This window comes from Balaenoptera ricei, chromosome 13, assembly GCF_028023285.1.
Source record: "Balaenoptera ricei isolate mBalRic1 chromosome 13, mBalRic1.hap2, whole genome shotgun sequence".
Taxonomy (NCBI): domain Eukaryota; kingdom Metazoa; phylum Chordata; class Mammalia; order Artiodactyla; family Balaenopteridae; genus Balaenoptera; species Balaenoptera ricei.
The window spans coordinates 72,890,861-72,906,050 of NC_082651.1; the positions used below are offsets into that span (position 1 = coordinate 72,890,861).

General features: G+C 39.5%; 1 protein-coding gene across 2 annotated transcripts in view; it reads left to right on the forward strand.

Moving 5' to 3' along the window:
* The window catches only part of EIF2AK2 (eukaryotic translation initiation factor 2 alpha kinase 2), a 38,919-nt gene that overhangs the window by 8,708 nt on the left and 15,021 nt on the right, over positions 1-15,190 (forward strand). For both annotated transcript variants that reach the window (XR_009506611.1, XM_059943591.1), the window contains exons 4-12: positions 655-803; positions 2,616-2,739; positions 3,099-3,175; positions 3,344-3,440; positions 5,364-5,398; positions 6,818-6,883; positions 8,466-8,588; positions 11,379-11,495; positions 12,960-13,140. Coding sequence is in view for 1 of the 2 variants with exons in the window: in XM_059943591.1 (XP_059799574.1) it covers positions 655-803; positions 2,616-2,739; positions 3,099-3,175; positions 3,344-3,440; positions 5,364-5,398; positions 6,818-6,883; positions 8,466-8,588; positions 11,379-11,495; positions 12,960-13,140 (969 nt within the window). In the remaining variant the exon portion in view is untranslated. The remainder of the gene's footprint in view (positions 1-654; positions 804-2,615; positions 2,740-3,098; positions 3,176-3,343; positions 3,441-5,363; positions 5,399-6,817; positions 6,884-8,465; positions 8,589-11,378; positions 11,496-12,959; positions 13,141-15,190) is intronic.

Genomic DNA, 15,190 nt, shown 5'->3' on the forward strand with positions numbered 1-15,190 from the left:
CTGATAAATTGTTAAAGAGCCAGAAAACCAAGTCAAGAAGTTAGAAAAGGAACAATAGAATACCTTTCCCCACAAAAAAGCAGAAGAAAAACAGTGATAACAATAAGGGCAGAAATTAATGTGAAAAAAACAAACAAATAATAAAGAAGATAAGTAAAACCAAAAGTTAACAAAGTAGAAAAACTTTGGACAAGATTTTGTCAGATTAAGAATTTAAAAAGGGACAGATAGCATGGAAGAGTAATGCTATTATGTTCATGTTTCCTGTGAAGTTGTGATCCAGGATATAGCTTTACTTCAGTATTTGTTGTCTTGTTCTTTGAGATTTACAAAGGGCACAGCAAACCAGAAAATGTTATAGAGTTTTACCGGATAAACAAGAAAATTGACTATTTTGTTTTTCTTTATGAAACTATGAAAGGAAAATGGCTGATTTCTTTTCTCCTGTTAAAATTTATCCTTGTGGGTTTTTTCTGGCAGAGGAAGATATATACTTATACTTTTATTAAAGTATTATAGTAGGGAAATCCATAAACTCAAAGTTGTCTTTCAAATTATTCATTTAATAATTTTATTAGACAAAAATAGTAATTTTATTAGACAAAGTAAATTTTGGTTATCATCTGTATTAAACAAAACATTTCTTTCTTTTAGGCCACTAGTCCTTCATCACTGCAGACAGGAAGTCCTTCAGAAGGACCACCCATTGAGAATTACATAGGCCGTGTTAATACGATTTCCCAGAAGAAAAACCTATCTGTAATTTATGAAGAATGTGAATCGAGGGACAGTGAGCCCGAAAAGTGAGATGTCGTGCTTTTCCTTCTGTTTCATTGTATCTAAGCAACAGAGCAGGCTTATTCTCATGTCTCATTTTCTGGAAATATCTGTCCTTTTTGGTACGTTCTGCAGAAAAGGTTTTATATGACTTACAAGCAATGGGACATCTTTGTAATTAAAATATTGAAATGCTTAATTGCTGAAGACTTGGGACCCATATCCCATAACTGATCAAATCTGAGGAATCCTTTATTTCTGAGGTATATCTGGATGGTTTAGTCTGCAGGAAACCTAAGAGAGGGTGGGGTGCCACTGCTGCAGGGTTGTGAACATCTTCCCATCCCTGAGGTCACAGTGGCAGTCGCTGTGTGAAAACAGCTCTGCCACACGTGTGGAATGACTCTCCTTCCACCCTTGTCAGATTAGAGCTGTTTGTCCAGGTGTTTGTCCTTCAGATTTGATTAAGTGGTGTCACTCTCTAAACAAATAACCATGTATTAGAAGGAATGGGCTTTCACCCTAGACTGTGAGGAGACCAGGATTTGAGGGATATGATGAGGGGGACAGATGAGAGCGTCAGTCAGAGATATTGAGAACGACACCAGTGAGCTAAGACTTTGGACGTGAGGAAGAAGAATCGATTTGAACTGGGAAAAGCAGAAAGCAAATGAGCGTGAGGGAGATTGTTTCTCAGCTACAACCAACCAGTTAAATGAGGGAGAAGGAAAAAATATCTAAATGGCAAATAGTCCAAACAACCACTTTAGGATACTGTCCTCGGAATTGACTCAGCTATGGATGTTTTACTTTTCACCCTGATGGATTTTAGGCCAGAACCAGGAAGAGAAAAATGTGATAGGATTCATTGGAGTGAAATAGTCAAAGGTGAATTTTGTGAGTCAGTCTCAGTAAATTAAGAGGCTATTTTGTTTTCCCGTAGCTCACCTGTTTGGTTTCTTTGAATTAAGGGCTTTAACATTCGATCGCTGTAAGAGAGAATTCTATTTAGGGAGTGCTGGAGAAAAATAGGAGCCATAGAAATGATCCAGTCACTCAGCCCAGCTCCCTAACTTTCCCTTCAGAGCCTAGCGGGGAAGACTCACCCTGGTAGCGTGTGTTTCCCTCTGTGACAAATCATACTGGAATAATTCTGTAGCACTGCATGGTAACTCCATGATATAAATTGCCATGTCCATTGCTTTGCCACCTTAAATATAGTTCTTACATAATTGTCCAAGGATCCTTGCCTAACCACAAGCATCCTTACAGCTCATATGAGGAGGGGGTGACTTCAGCATGGGGCTTTTGCACTGTGAGGGTTTTCTTAGGTTTTTGTGCACATGAGCAGGGGGCAGAAAATGCTAAAGTTAGAGCTGAAGTTAGGGATGCTTTGCCCATCTCCTACAAAAACACTCTAACCTTATTATTTCTTCTGTAGAAGCCCCACTTCCTCTACTGGCGTTTTCTTTCCAGTGGAACATCTCTGAAAAATTCATTGGATCTGTCTTCCTTCTCTGCCTCCATGTCTTTTGCCTTTTGGGGAATTTTAAAAAATTACCACTTGGTACCTTAATGCCAGATCTTTCAATGAAGCAACAAAGAGTTAGAAGCTGCCTGGAAAATGCAAGCTGAGATGTTAGCCAATCCTGGTTATTCTGGCAAACTGGTCAGCCATCTCACTGAAGGTTTAAATTAAAGAAGAAATGAACTATGAAGCCACCTATTAAATTAGTGTTATATTAGGCCTTTGTTAATATGTGTTTCTTTTTCTGAATCATGAGTTAGATTTACTGTTTTTTGGTATTTGGGTTAATACTGTTCATCATTTCTCCTAGATTTCATTATAAATGCAAAATTGGAGAGAATGAATATGGTATTGGTATAGGTTCCACTAAACAGGAGGCAAGACAATTGGCTGCTAAACTGGCTTATGAAAAGATACAGTCAGAAAATTTAATGGTATGTACTGCCTTTGGATTTAATTTTTATATTTAAAAATTCTCCCTGAAGTTGATTTGAGGTTAGATGATGTTTAGATGATGCCAAAACAGCCAATCACATAGCAAAAGGATTCCTCCATTCTGTGTCCCAAAAATGAGCCATGAGCCATGGGACCATGAGGGCCCAGAGGGATCACGGTTCTGTTGACAACTCAGGGTTGTTTTTTAAATCCAGATCAAACATCCATAAAAAATGTATTAACCGCATAATTCTTTATGGCTGTGAGTTTGGTAAATGTGGGGAAATAAATGTGGTAGTTGGTTCCCAGAGACTGGGTCACTATGGAGAAGTAATTTAGTTGCACTTAAATCTTTCAGAAAGCTGACGCATCCTCTGGTTGTTTCAATACTGTGTGTGGTGATGTCCAAAGCAACTCTTCAGCAACAAACACGTCGTAAGTGTGGAGAAACGGTTGTGTTATTTAACAGATTCAAATTGTGGCCTGAAAGAGCAAATTTTTATGAAAATGTTTAACGTTTAAGGAGAATTTAGAAAACGCAATTACTGATCAACAAAAAATAGGCAAAATTCATAAACTAATAGTTGTCCCCTTTTCTTCTAGTGCTTCTGAATCACCATCTGAAAATGACTTCTCAGCAAATGAAGCGGAAAGCAATGATAACAGTGACTCATTAGACAAGTCTTTCCAATCCCCAGGGGTAAAGTATTAATCTCTGTGCTTCCTAGTTAATCTTATTTTCCTTTGTGTTTCCCCATTTAAAAATGACCCCCAGTACCCAACCATAATTTTTCTATTTTTTTCTCATGTGTTCTTACTAAATCAAAATATTTTGCAGCCTTTTCACTCTCTCCTTTCTTTATTAACTCCCATTCTTCACATGCAAAATTCTTCTATTCTTCACTCCCATCTTTCTCCCTCTACTCACCTTTGTATTTTCATATATTTTCTATGATCTGGCTTCAGCTCTTCTATCAATTGGATAGTACTTAAAAGTTTTATGAATAGAGTTCTGCTTCTGTTTTAAAAAAATAGAACTAAACTTAAAAACTAAACTTAAAAATCAGATAGTTTGGGGCTTCCCTGGTGGCGCAGTGGTTGAGAATCTGCCTGCTAATGCAGGGGACACGGGTTCGAGCCCTGGTCTGGGAAGATCCCACATGCCACGGAGCAACTAGACCCGTGAGCCACAACTACTGAGCCTGCGCGTCTGGAGCCTGTGCTCCGCAACAAGAGAGGCCACGATAGTGAGAGGCCCGCGCACCGCGATGAAGAGTGGCCCCTGCTTGCCGCAACTAGAGAAAGCCGTAGCACAGAAACGAAGACCCAACATAGCAATCAAGCAATCAATCAATCAATAAATTAAAACTTTAAAAAAAAAAAAAAAAAAACAAACCTCTACCAGGTGATTTAAAAAAAAAAAAAAATCAGATAGTTTTTGTGGTGATGATTAGTGTTTATCAAAGTTATCCTATTTATAAAGAACTACAAGGAAATCCATAAGAAAAAGACAGGCAACTCAGTAAAAAAATGTACAAAAGAGCTGAACAGACAGTTCAGAGAAGCAATACCCAGATGGGCAACAGACAAAGTATGAAAAGATGCTTTATTTCATAATAATCAGGAAAATGCAAATCAAAACAACAGTTAGATACCATTTTAAACCCATCCGATTGGCAATATTTGAGTCTGGCTATACTAAGTGTTAGCACAGCTCTGTTGCTGTTATAACTATTATATGCTGCTGGTGGATGTATAAATTGGTACAGCCCTCTTAGAGAGCAATTTGGCAACATGTGGTAGACTTGAGGGTGTGCCAGCTGTACCACCAAACAGTTCTGTTCCTAGGTACGTCTTCTAGAGAAACATGGGTATGTGTGCACATAGAAACATGTATAAGCATGTTCTTTGCAAAATTGTTTGTAATAGAAGATATTGGAAACAATATTGTCCATGAACAGAATGTCTGAATTTATCATAATGTAGTCACTGCAAAACTGAGGCTGGCAGGTGATATGAGCTCCAGAAATCTTAGTCTGGTGTTCGCAGTCTGTGTCAGCATATTAAAATTGGTAAAAAACCACAAAACCTAACAGAATGAAAGTGAATATGAGTGAAGAAGAGCTATATGATATTAATTTTTGAGAGATACATCAAAGACTCCTTTTTTGGCTAAATGTTAAAATTAAATTATTAATTTGTCCTAAAAGTGAAAATATTTTAAACTAGATGCCTGGGCCACACTTGTGTCTTTACTAGCACTGTGAGTGATTGTGATGCACACGTTCTTGCTAAGATCTGCTGGCCAGAGGATCACCTAGGAGGCCATATTCTATACCTGGAGAATCAGTGCTTCTTCAGAACATGTCCTACAATTTGTCTTTTTTGACCTTCCTGCCATACCTGTCTGATTGCTAAAATCGGTGAGAACTTTGATATAGCCAAGTGCAGTGAAAGCAGGGCTTAGTGAGAGCATACAAATTGATGAGGTTGTTAATCTAAGGACAAAAAAATGTGATCAAAGAACCATCTAGACATACAGGAGAAAGGATGGCAAGAAAAAGCAAGATACTTAATTTAATCATCTGAAACTATTGATATTCTCTATTTTCTTTTGTTATAGAACAGTTCCAGAAATAATCCCGGAAAGGTGAAGAGGTGAGTATCATTATGCATTGAACATGTTTTGAAATGTAGTTTTATTTCAGACTTAGTTTATTAGCCTTATTTATTAAGTCTTCAGTATTTGTAGAGTATTATATGCCCTTATTTGAGTGGAGTTTCAGAGTAGAAAGCATAATTAAGGCTCACTGAAATCTTGAAATCTACAAACAATACTTTTAAATACGTAGAGAAATCTTTGAACATATGCACACACTACACTGTAGACAGGCCTATGGGGCTATTGGTCGAGTATTATTTATTTAAGTTAAGGGCATTATTTTGGACGAGGCTGACAGAGGAAGTGGGTTTGGAGAGATGTTTTCACGAGAAGTGCATAATGGGAATTCCCTGGCGGTCCAGTGGTTAGGACTCTGTGCTTTCACTGCGGGAGCCTAGGTTCAATCCCTGGTGGGGGAACTAAGATCCCACAGCTGTGTGGCACGACCAAAACACGCACACACACACACACACACACACGCACGCACACACACACACACACACACAAAAGAGAAGTGCATTATTTTGCAGATAAGCAGGTAGGGTAGAAATGGTATCATAACTTGGGGAAGAAAAAAAAAGACCAAATGTTATGAAAATTATGGTGACTTGGTTTCTTGAACTGAAAAGAAAAGCAAGGATGTCAGTATAGTCAGCAGTGAGAGTGAGATGGCAGCAGGAGCCATTATAAGGCACCAGTACATTCCAAACAGTAGGTGATGTTTGCAGAGAGCTGATGCCTGATGCGGGTATTTGAATGAAGATGGGAGAGGTCCGTGTGTGAGATGATCAGGCTGTCAGTCGTGGTTCTAGAGTCAGGGAGGAGGGAGGAGGAGCATTTGTGAGACAGACTGTAAAGGAAGAGTAGACATGACTTGAGGGAACAGAGTTACAGAACTGGGTGAAGAAGATGCAAAGGAAAAAGGATACGAAGATTGTTCCTTGTGGATGAGATGCTGACAAGAGTCATGGCACTGATGGTGTTAAGGGAGTTGAAGACTTGACAGCTTAGGGGAGAGATAGCAATTTGTATTTGTTTAGTTTTAGGTGGTATTTGAACTTCCAGTTGTAGGAGGCTTACCACCAGCAAGGAATAAAGGTCAAAGGAAACACAACCAGGATGAGAGTTCAAAGAGATATATTTCCTGAGGTTTTGAGTCTAGAGGGAGAAAAAGAGAGGCCAGTGGCATGCTGACAAAGAATGTGTTAAGGACAAAAGAGGAACCAAGAAAGGAGTGAAAAATAGAGGACAGAGAGCCATATTGTTTCTAAAGAAAAAGGTTAGTATTTGCTACCTCATTATTCTAATAGTTGACTCAAAATATAAAAAGCCTAGTGCCTGACATGAAACCTACTAATATAAACAAGTTACATTTGATTTCAGTTTTGAGTTTACAGGCTTCTCTTAACTTTTAGATCTTTGGCACCTAGATTTGACTCTCCTGTGGAGAGGGAAAAAAACATGTATACTGTGGACTCCAGGTAAGAGGGAAAACTGTGAAAAAGAATTTAAGGATACATTTGCTCCTCTGACAAAAGTTTCTTAAGGGACTGTTGAACATCAGGCAGGTTAAACCTGAACTGTTTAATTGTTTTAGCACAATCAGGCCCACAAAGGATCATTGTCTCTTGGAGGAACACAATTTAGATGAATTCAAATGGCATGTGGTAAGTGTAGATCTGTGTGATACTCAGGTGGATTTCTCTGACATCTATGGAAGGTTTTAATATTGAAAGCAAATATTTCTATAAACCAGTGATTTTTTTTTTTTCAACAAAAGTACTCCTGCAGGAATCAGAATAGATCCACTTGGATCTGTTTTCCATTTTCCAGCTCCATAGCAGATTTCACTTTGAAAAGGGGTTGCTTTTGTGGTAGATCATGTGTTTGGGCTTAAATAAAGTATCTAAAACAAAGGAGGCCTATTTGCAACAGGGGGACATTGAATATGAGCTTAAAAAATAATAAAGAATCACCAAATATTTAATAAGTACCTAATATATACCTGGCACTGTGTTGGACATTGGATTTATGGCAGGAACAAATAGAAACAGCTCCTGCCCTCCTGGAGTTTTGAGGGGATGATGATTACATGAAAAAGTCTGTAATTACAAACCGTGGTCAGAGGTCTGAAGGAAAAGCCATGACATGGTTAGAAATGAAAGCAGAACCCTTGGATGTAGAGTGAGGGGTGAGGCAAGGCTTTCTCTGGGGTCACATTTGTGGGGAGGCCCTGAGCTTCTGCAAAAGAGTATGTGGGAAGGTGAAGGTGGGAAAGGTGATGTGAACGTCGGAGGAGGGAGACAAGGCCACGTGCTGGGAGGGCAGTGAGCAAGGGCCCGGGGCCACGAGACCAGCTGGAGAGGGAGGCAGGGCCAAACAGGTGGCCCCTTGTACCCCATGTAAGGGCTTTCTGGGCTTTGCTGAATGCAGGGGTGGGCTATGGGAGGGTTTAGGCAATAAACAGACGCGATCAGACTTAGTATTTATCACACTGGTTGCTTTGTGGATCACGGATTAGAGCGGAGGAAGGAGAGGAAGTGGAGTGTCCAGTGAACAAAGTTCTGCGGGAGTCTGATGGAAGTTTGGACTGATAGGGAAAGGTGGGCAGACACGAGCAGCTGTGTTTTAGAAGGAGAATTGGCAGGGTTAATGATGGAATGTGGGGCATGAGGGAGAGGGGAAACCCAAGGAGTTGCCGGTGTAGGCAGGCTCAGAGCACGTGCTCATTTCCCTTGTAACAGCTTGGTGGTAACCGGGGAACACAGTGTGGCACTGTTTTCTAAAGTTTTATACGTGGGATAAGATTCTTTACCATGACTTTTGTTTAACCAGAAGGTGACTGACTCTCAGGGGTGATCTGTTATGTTGGGATGGGAAGAGGGAAGACCTATCCTTTGCAATTCAAGAATTTCTGTGAAGTGGATCCTTCTTATTCAGAAGAGGAGAGTCCTGCTTATTAGACAGTCCGTTTCACCAGTGCTGTTAAGGGAAAGTGGGAGGATGGGAGTGGGGAGCAGCGAACCCTGAACCTCAGAATAACAGTAACGTTCATCTTTCAAGGTTTATCAGAGATTTTACAGAAGTAACACCGCTTGACGCAGGTGGATTTGGCCAAGTTTTCAAAGCCAAACACAGAATTGATGAGAAGACTTATGTTATTAAATGTGTTAAATATAATAACGAGTAAGTAGTAATATTTTATGTTTTTGAATGGGAAGGTGTTTTGAACCTGCAACTATTCTTTTTTATGTATCTCTCTTCTTCACTAGCGTATTATTATTATTTTTTAGTCCTCCTTAAAAATGTCATTCTACCATGAGGAGCTTGGCTTACTCTGAAATGATCTCACTTTACCATGGTTACTTCAATTAAAAAATGGATATACCACTGATCATCCTTTTGAGGCTGTCTTGATGAAAACTAAAGTTATAAAATCATTTAGCTTAAGATGACCTTCGATATTTTCTAGTTTCATCTCCTTATCTTACAGATGAAGGGATTGAGATCCAAAGATATGAACTGATTTGACAAAGGTAAAAGCTAGTGGGTGCTCGTTGTCTATTATTGCATAATCCACCACTCCAAAATGTAGTGGCTTAAAAACACCTAGTTATTACTATCTCTAGTGGTCCTATGAGTTGATTGTGCTCATGTGGGCCATTCTTCATACATTTGCGGTCAGGAGTCATCTGAAAGCTCCACAAGGCTGGACATCGGAGATGACTCTCTCACATGGCTAGCAGTGATGCTGGCTGTGGCTACAAGTTCCGCTGGCACTTGTTAACCAGAGCGCCTCCACATGGCCCCTTTATGTGGTCTTGGCTTTTCACAACTTAGTTGTTGGGTTCTAAGAAGGACTGTCCCAGAGCAACTCATCCCAGGAGGGAGCAGTCTTGGAAGTTCCACATTATATTGGTTAAACAAAGTCACTAAGAGCAGCTCGAGGGGAGGGCAAATAGACTACCTCTTAATCTGAGGAGTGGATGCAAGTATGCGGAGAGAAGGAATTCATGATGACCATATTGGACGCTATCTACTGTTGTAACAAGGTGGAGATTTAGAGGTCATCCTCTGGAATACCAATCTGCTGTGTTCCCACTATGTACCAGTGCTTCCCATGTTTGTCTTATGTATTATCTGTGCCCTTCCCAAGCCCCACCCCACTGCAATTACTGGGTAGCAGAACTCCTTCAGGAAGGAAAACACAGAGGAAGCAGGTCTTAAATCACATGTTCACCAGTCTTGCTTGTTGTTTTCTGGCAGTTGTTACTATTTGTAACTTGGCCCGACTGATCCCTCAAGGACTAGAGGAGATGCAAAAGGGATATGGGTGAAGGAAAATGACATGAGCAGAGGAGAAGCAGGCATGTTGTCCCAGTTGCTCTTCATCCAGTTAAACCAACCTACTTTCTGTCCCGTGGACAATGCCTTGCAGTTGAAATACCTTCATACCTACTCGGCATCAAAGCAAGGCTTTTTCCTTCTTTATCGTTTTGCTTAACAGGAATGAAATACGGTTGCTCCTTCTCTCCCCTAACATCTTTTTTAATGGTAATACTTAATTATGATAAGGGTGCAGTATCTTGGACATTTCTAGTGGCTTCATAAATTGGTAAAACACAGTGAAAAATACACTTGGCGATATTAATCTAGAGCCATAAAAATGTTTATATGCTTTGACTCATGGATTTCCTATCTGGGAACCTATTCCAAGGATATTACCCAGATTATGGGAAAAGCTATTCAAGAAGATAAAAATCACAATCACAATGTCATTTATAGCAGTGAGAAATTAGAGCAAACAAAATGTTCAACAATGAAGAAATGATTAAGTATGTTTTGTTCTCTCCCCTGATCAATGGCTATTTTGCAGTCATTAAAAATGAGGGTTATATACTGTAAATATTATACATGAAATAGTATGATGCTGGAAGTTGCTTTAGAATAATCCAGGGGAAAGATGAGGAAGTAGGTAAGAGTATAAATGAAACAAGATTGTCCAGGAGTTAATAACTGTTTTATCTGATGAAGCAGTGATGGCCAGGTAGGGGGTCATTCTACTATTTGCTCTACTTTTTTATACTTTTGAAATCTTACATTAAAAACTTTATACATGATGGTTATACAGATTGTATAATAATCAGGAAAATTTTAAAGCTAATACATTATATGGAAAAAAATGGGATAAAAATATACCCTATAATTACAAATATGTAAACATGTATATGAAGAAAGACTATAAGAAATAATCTAAAATAATAAATGATTATGTTAGGATTGTGTTGACATATGAGTAATTTTTTTCTTTATTTTTATAAATTTTACATCATATAGAACTTTTCAAATTAAAAAAAAATTATAAAATGTTTGCTTATTTTCTCATCCTTGAAATCTCAAATTTATTTATTCCATTTGGCATAGAATTGTCATAGCTCTTGACTACACATCCCTGTAAAGCTTCCACATTGTGCAATGAAATTTCAGTCTCTCTGCATAGATCACCCCCTTTGTGTACTTTTGCCACACACTGAAAATTCTGAATTAGGTTCTTCATGCTGCTTGTGTTACCTACCACTGCTGCCCAAATGGGGTTTGCTTATGAAATCCAAAGTGATTTTAACACAAGTCTAAATAAAACATAGTGGATGATTTTTTTTAGCTCCCCCCCAGAAAAAAAAATTCCATCACTGGCAGTTCACAGACCACTACGTATGACTTTTAAACTGTGATGTTTGGAATAATTAAGTTACTGTTTTTTCTCTTATGTTGAGAGTGAGAACAGCTGTGTTTTTTCTGTGTGTTCACTCTTTCCTTTTGAGCACTGCTGGCTTCCATTCTAAAACTCAGTGTGGGAACCATGGCGACTGTTTAATAAGGGAATATAGGTAGTTGTCTCCTGTTACTCGAGGTGTTTTGTTGTTGTTATCAAGGATGGATACTGACGCTTTTATGTTCCCTGTTTCTTTTAACTAGGAAGGTAGAGCGTGAAGTGAAAGCTTTGGCAGTGCTTGATCATGCAAATATTGTTCACTACCACAGTTGTTGGGATGGGCTTGACTACAATCCTGAGCAAAGCATAAATTCTTCAAGGTAACTAAAAAGAAATTCCCATAGTCATAATGGGATAGAGGAAACAGTCATTTACTATGTGTGGGCCACTGGGTAAGGCCATTAATTATTACATTTAATAATCACAGCCAGGAACACTGAGACACTGTTATGCCTCCATTCTACAAGTAAGGAGACAATGAATAGTCTTTTTCTTGCTCCAAACTTGCTTTAAAAAACCTTTTTTTAATTGTCCTCCATGGTTTTTGAAATCTCAGGTTTAGCTTTCCTGACTCTGTTGTTTAAGGTACAGGCTTGCTCACGTGCCCTGACTTCAGTCCAGGCCATAAACGCAGTCTTGTGAAGAAGGTTTGAACTTGCTGTAGATGCTGCATTTGGAGGCTCCCCTCCCTCCTCCACTGCCAACCCTCTTCTGTCCCTCTCACCTGGTTGGCAGGGTGCAGTCAAGGGGCCTCTTTTGAATGCCGTTATACCACTTATGGTCAGGTGGTGGGCAGTGAAAATAATTCCAAGACCCTGAGCTGTGATGGGTGCACCCTCCCTGCAAACCTTGCATTACTCATGTTTTGTCTCAGATAAGCCACTGCAAAGGGACTGAAGGGTTTTAAAGAGCTGGCACCCCCCTTGGAAAGTCACCCACTGTTTCTTGGAGACAGTCCTTTCAGTACAATCCTGAGGCCACTGTGGGCCTGTTCATTCATCGTCTCCACACCATGTAATTGAGGACTTTATCATCGGTTTCAGAAGTACCATCAGCATACAGACTTCTTCAGCTTTCAGCAAATTCCTGGCTACCTTTTTCTATTTTCTAGCCAACATATGCTCAAAGAATTTAAATTAGTATTGAGGCCAACTTAGTTCAGAAAAAAAAACAAAAAACAAAACAAAACAAAAAACCATGGTTAGCAAAATCAGTCCTCCCTGCTATACCTCATAGCAATTTGTTGGCACTTTTCTTAGAGTTCCTATCCATGTACTATTGTTTTAGGTTTGTTTTTCCTTTATCTCTGTCCTATTAAGCTATAATCCTCATGACAGCAAGGATAGTGTCTAACTCACTTTCTTATCTTTAGATGCCTGTTCTGTGCCTTTCACAAAATAGATGCTCAGTAGAGCAATGGTGAATTAAAATGTTTCAAAATTACTGTATATATTAATGAAATTTGGTTCTCTGCAATTCCATTGTATTTATGCTTCTATTCCTGTCTATTAGCAAAGATAATCAAGGACCTTCAGCATCAAAGAATGGGCAGGCTGCTACTATATAACTTAGCTAAACAAAGCTTTGGATACCTGGGAATTTATGATTTAAATAAAGACTGGGTTATTATGTTTTGATTCAAATTTGTTATATTTAGGTTTCTGTTTTGAGACATACTTTGGCATTTTTAAGAAGGTGCAATTTTTTTAATGGTATTTTAAGTGTATTTTTTTATAAATTTATTTTTATTGCTGCTTCTAACATGCTGTGAATTTTATACCCAGATCAAAGACTAGGTGCCTTTTCATCCAAATGGAATACTGTGATAAAGGGACATTGGAGCAATGGATTGACAGTAGAAGAGGCAAGGAACAAGACAAATGTTTGGCTTTGGTATTCTTTGAACAAATAACAGAAGGAGTGCATTACATACATTCAAAACAGTTAATTCATAGAGACCTTAAGGTAAGTGGAAAAAGTACTTTGTTAGGAAATGATAAACATAATTTATTAATTTAAAAGTCTATCTTCTTTAGTTTTAGAATCGATTGACAGTCATGAGGAAATAACACCTCTGATCCTCTAAAGTTAGAATGGATCTAGCACTTGCCCCAAATACCAATCTATAGAACCACTCAGAAGGTCTCCAGGGCTGTAAACTTATGGAGACACTGAGCTCCACAGGAAGAAGCTCATTCACTTCTGGTTCTATTTGTCATCCTGGCTGATAGTCACACCCCAGTTGTGAACACTAAGAGCTTTAGTATACTGAACATTTCTGTGCAAATAATTATTGTGACTGGCACAGCCAGCTGGCTGCTCTGTCCCTGCCTCTACTGCTTCTCAGGCTTGTCTGAGAGGCAGAAGGGACTCTGGTAACTGGCTTTGGGAACATGGTTCTCTTAACCTTTCAGTCATTACTCTTGAGGGCAGTCACAGCCACTAGGTCCAGAGTCTAGAATTTTCTTGGCATTTGGTTAGACATCTCTGCCCCACGATTGGAAAATTGCAGTAATCCAGACCTTGGAACATGTAGCATATCTTTGTATTTTCATTTTCTTCTGGCTTCCTAGCTTCTTTTATGGTCTAGTTGAGCAGTTTTCCCATTTCCTCCTCAAAAATGAAAGAAGAGAGTCAGAAGAGCTTTCAGTCTCTCCTCCATACTCTACTCCCTGTGATTTGCCTACACTTATCACAAACTGGCCATGCTGAATCCTGTCACCGAACCTTTGCTCATGTTCTTGCATTGGACACTCTCTGCCTGTCCCCTTTGGTCCCAATTCCTTTATGAGCCTTTCCCAGTCACTCTGGATCAGACAGAAGCACCTTGTCTATGTGGACCTTGGCTCTCTGCTTACCCCACCTGTCTAAAACAGCCAGGAATGAGAAACAAAGCAAAAAGTTCCTTGAGAAAAATAAGCAACCGTGTACATAGTTGTTTGTTTGGCGTAGGTAGAAAAAGATGGCCCTTAAGAGGTATTGCATCCTTGGTCTTCCCAGGGGCTGGATGTCTGATGCCTTCATGTACGAGTCTACCTGGTTCCAGTATCTTTTTTAACAGTATCTGAAGGTGTTCTTTGAAGTTGGAATGATATAATGACTCTGTTCAAAAGGATACATTTAGAATGGCTATTCCTCCACTTCGAAATAAATCATAGAGTTAAATAAGAAATTAAGCACAATTATCTATTTATACAATCATTTGCAAATAAATTATCTACTTACACAGTCATTTCCTCTACTCAGCAGTTTGGGTGTTACCTCCCAGACCCTTGTCAGGATGAGTTAGTGAAATTCTGATCGGTGCTCCCTTCTCCCACCACCTGGTCTGCCAGTTCCCTCCTGTATCCCGCACTGCTTGTGCTCTGTGTCGGGGAGTAATCTTTTCTTGTGTCTGCAGAGAATGTTTGCTCTATGTCGGCAGGTGCTCAAAGGTCAAACTTTAATACTACTGAGCCTTCTTTCATCTTCTTCAACTTCCTAGCTTCACTGCTACAGTTACTGTTTTCTCCTATCTGAGAGAAGATATGAACAAAGGCGTGCACCTTATTTTGTGATGCTTTGCAAAATACCTGCTACTGGTGGCTTTGCCAGAGAACGGTCTTTACCCAATAAAGCAAGCCCCTATTCTGTAAAGTCGACCAGCATTTACCTTAAGAACCAGACCAAAAATACTGGTGATGGACACAGAGGTTTCTGGAGTGAGGGCTTATGGCCTGAGGAGGTTCAGTCCCCCAGTCGGCCCAGGCCCCTCGGTCAGCCTCAGCCCTTATTCCTGTACCTCCTGGATAAAGTTTGCTCCTTTTTTTTAGCTGCACCTTGCGGCTTGTGGAATCTTAGTTCCCCGACGAGGGATCTAAACTGGGCCCCCTGCAGTGGAAGCTCAGAGTCCTAACCAGTAAACCACCAGGGAATTCCCAGTTGGCACCCTTTTATTTTTTTCACACCCCTTTTTATGTTCTACCATCCAACATTTTGCCTAGTCATACCATAACTGATTAGACAAAATGTGGCA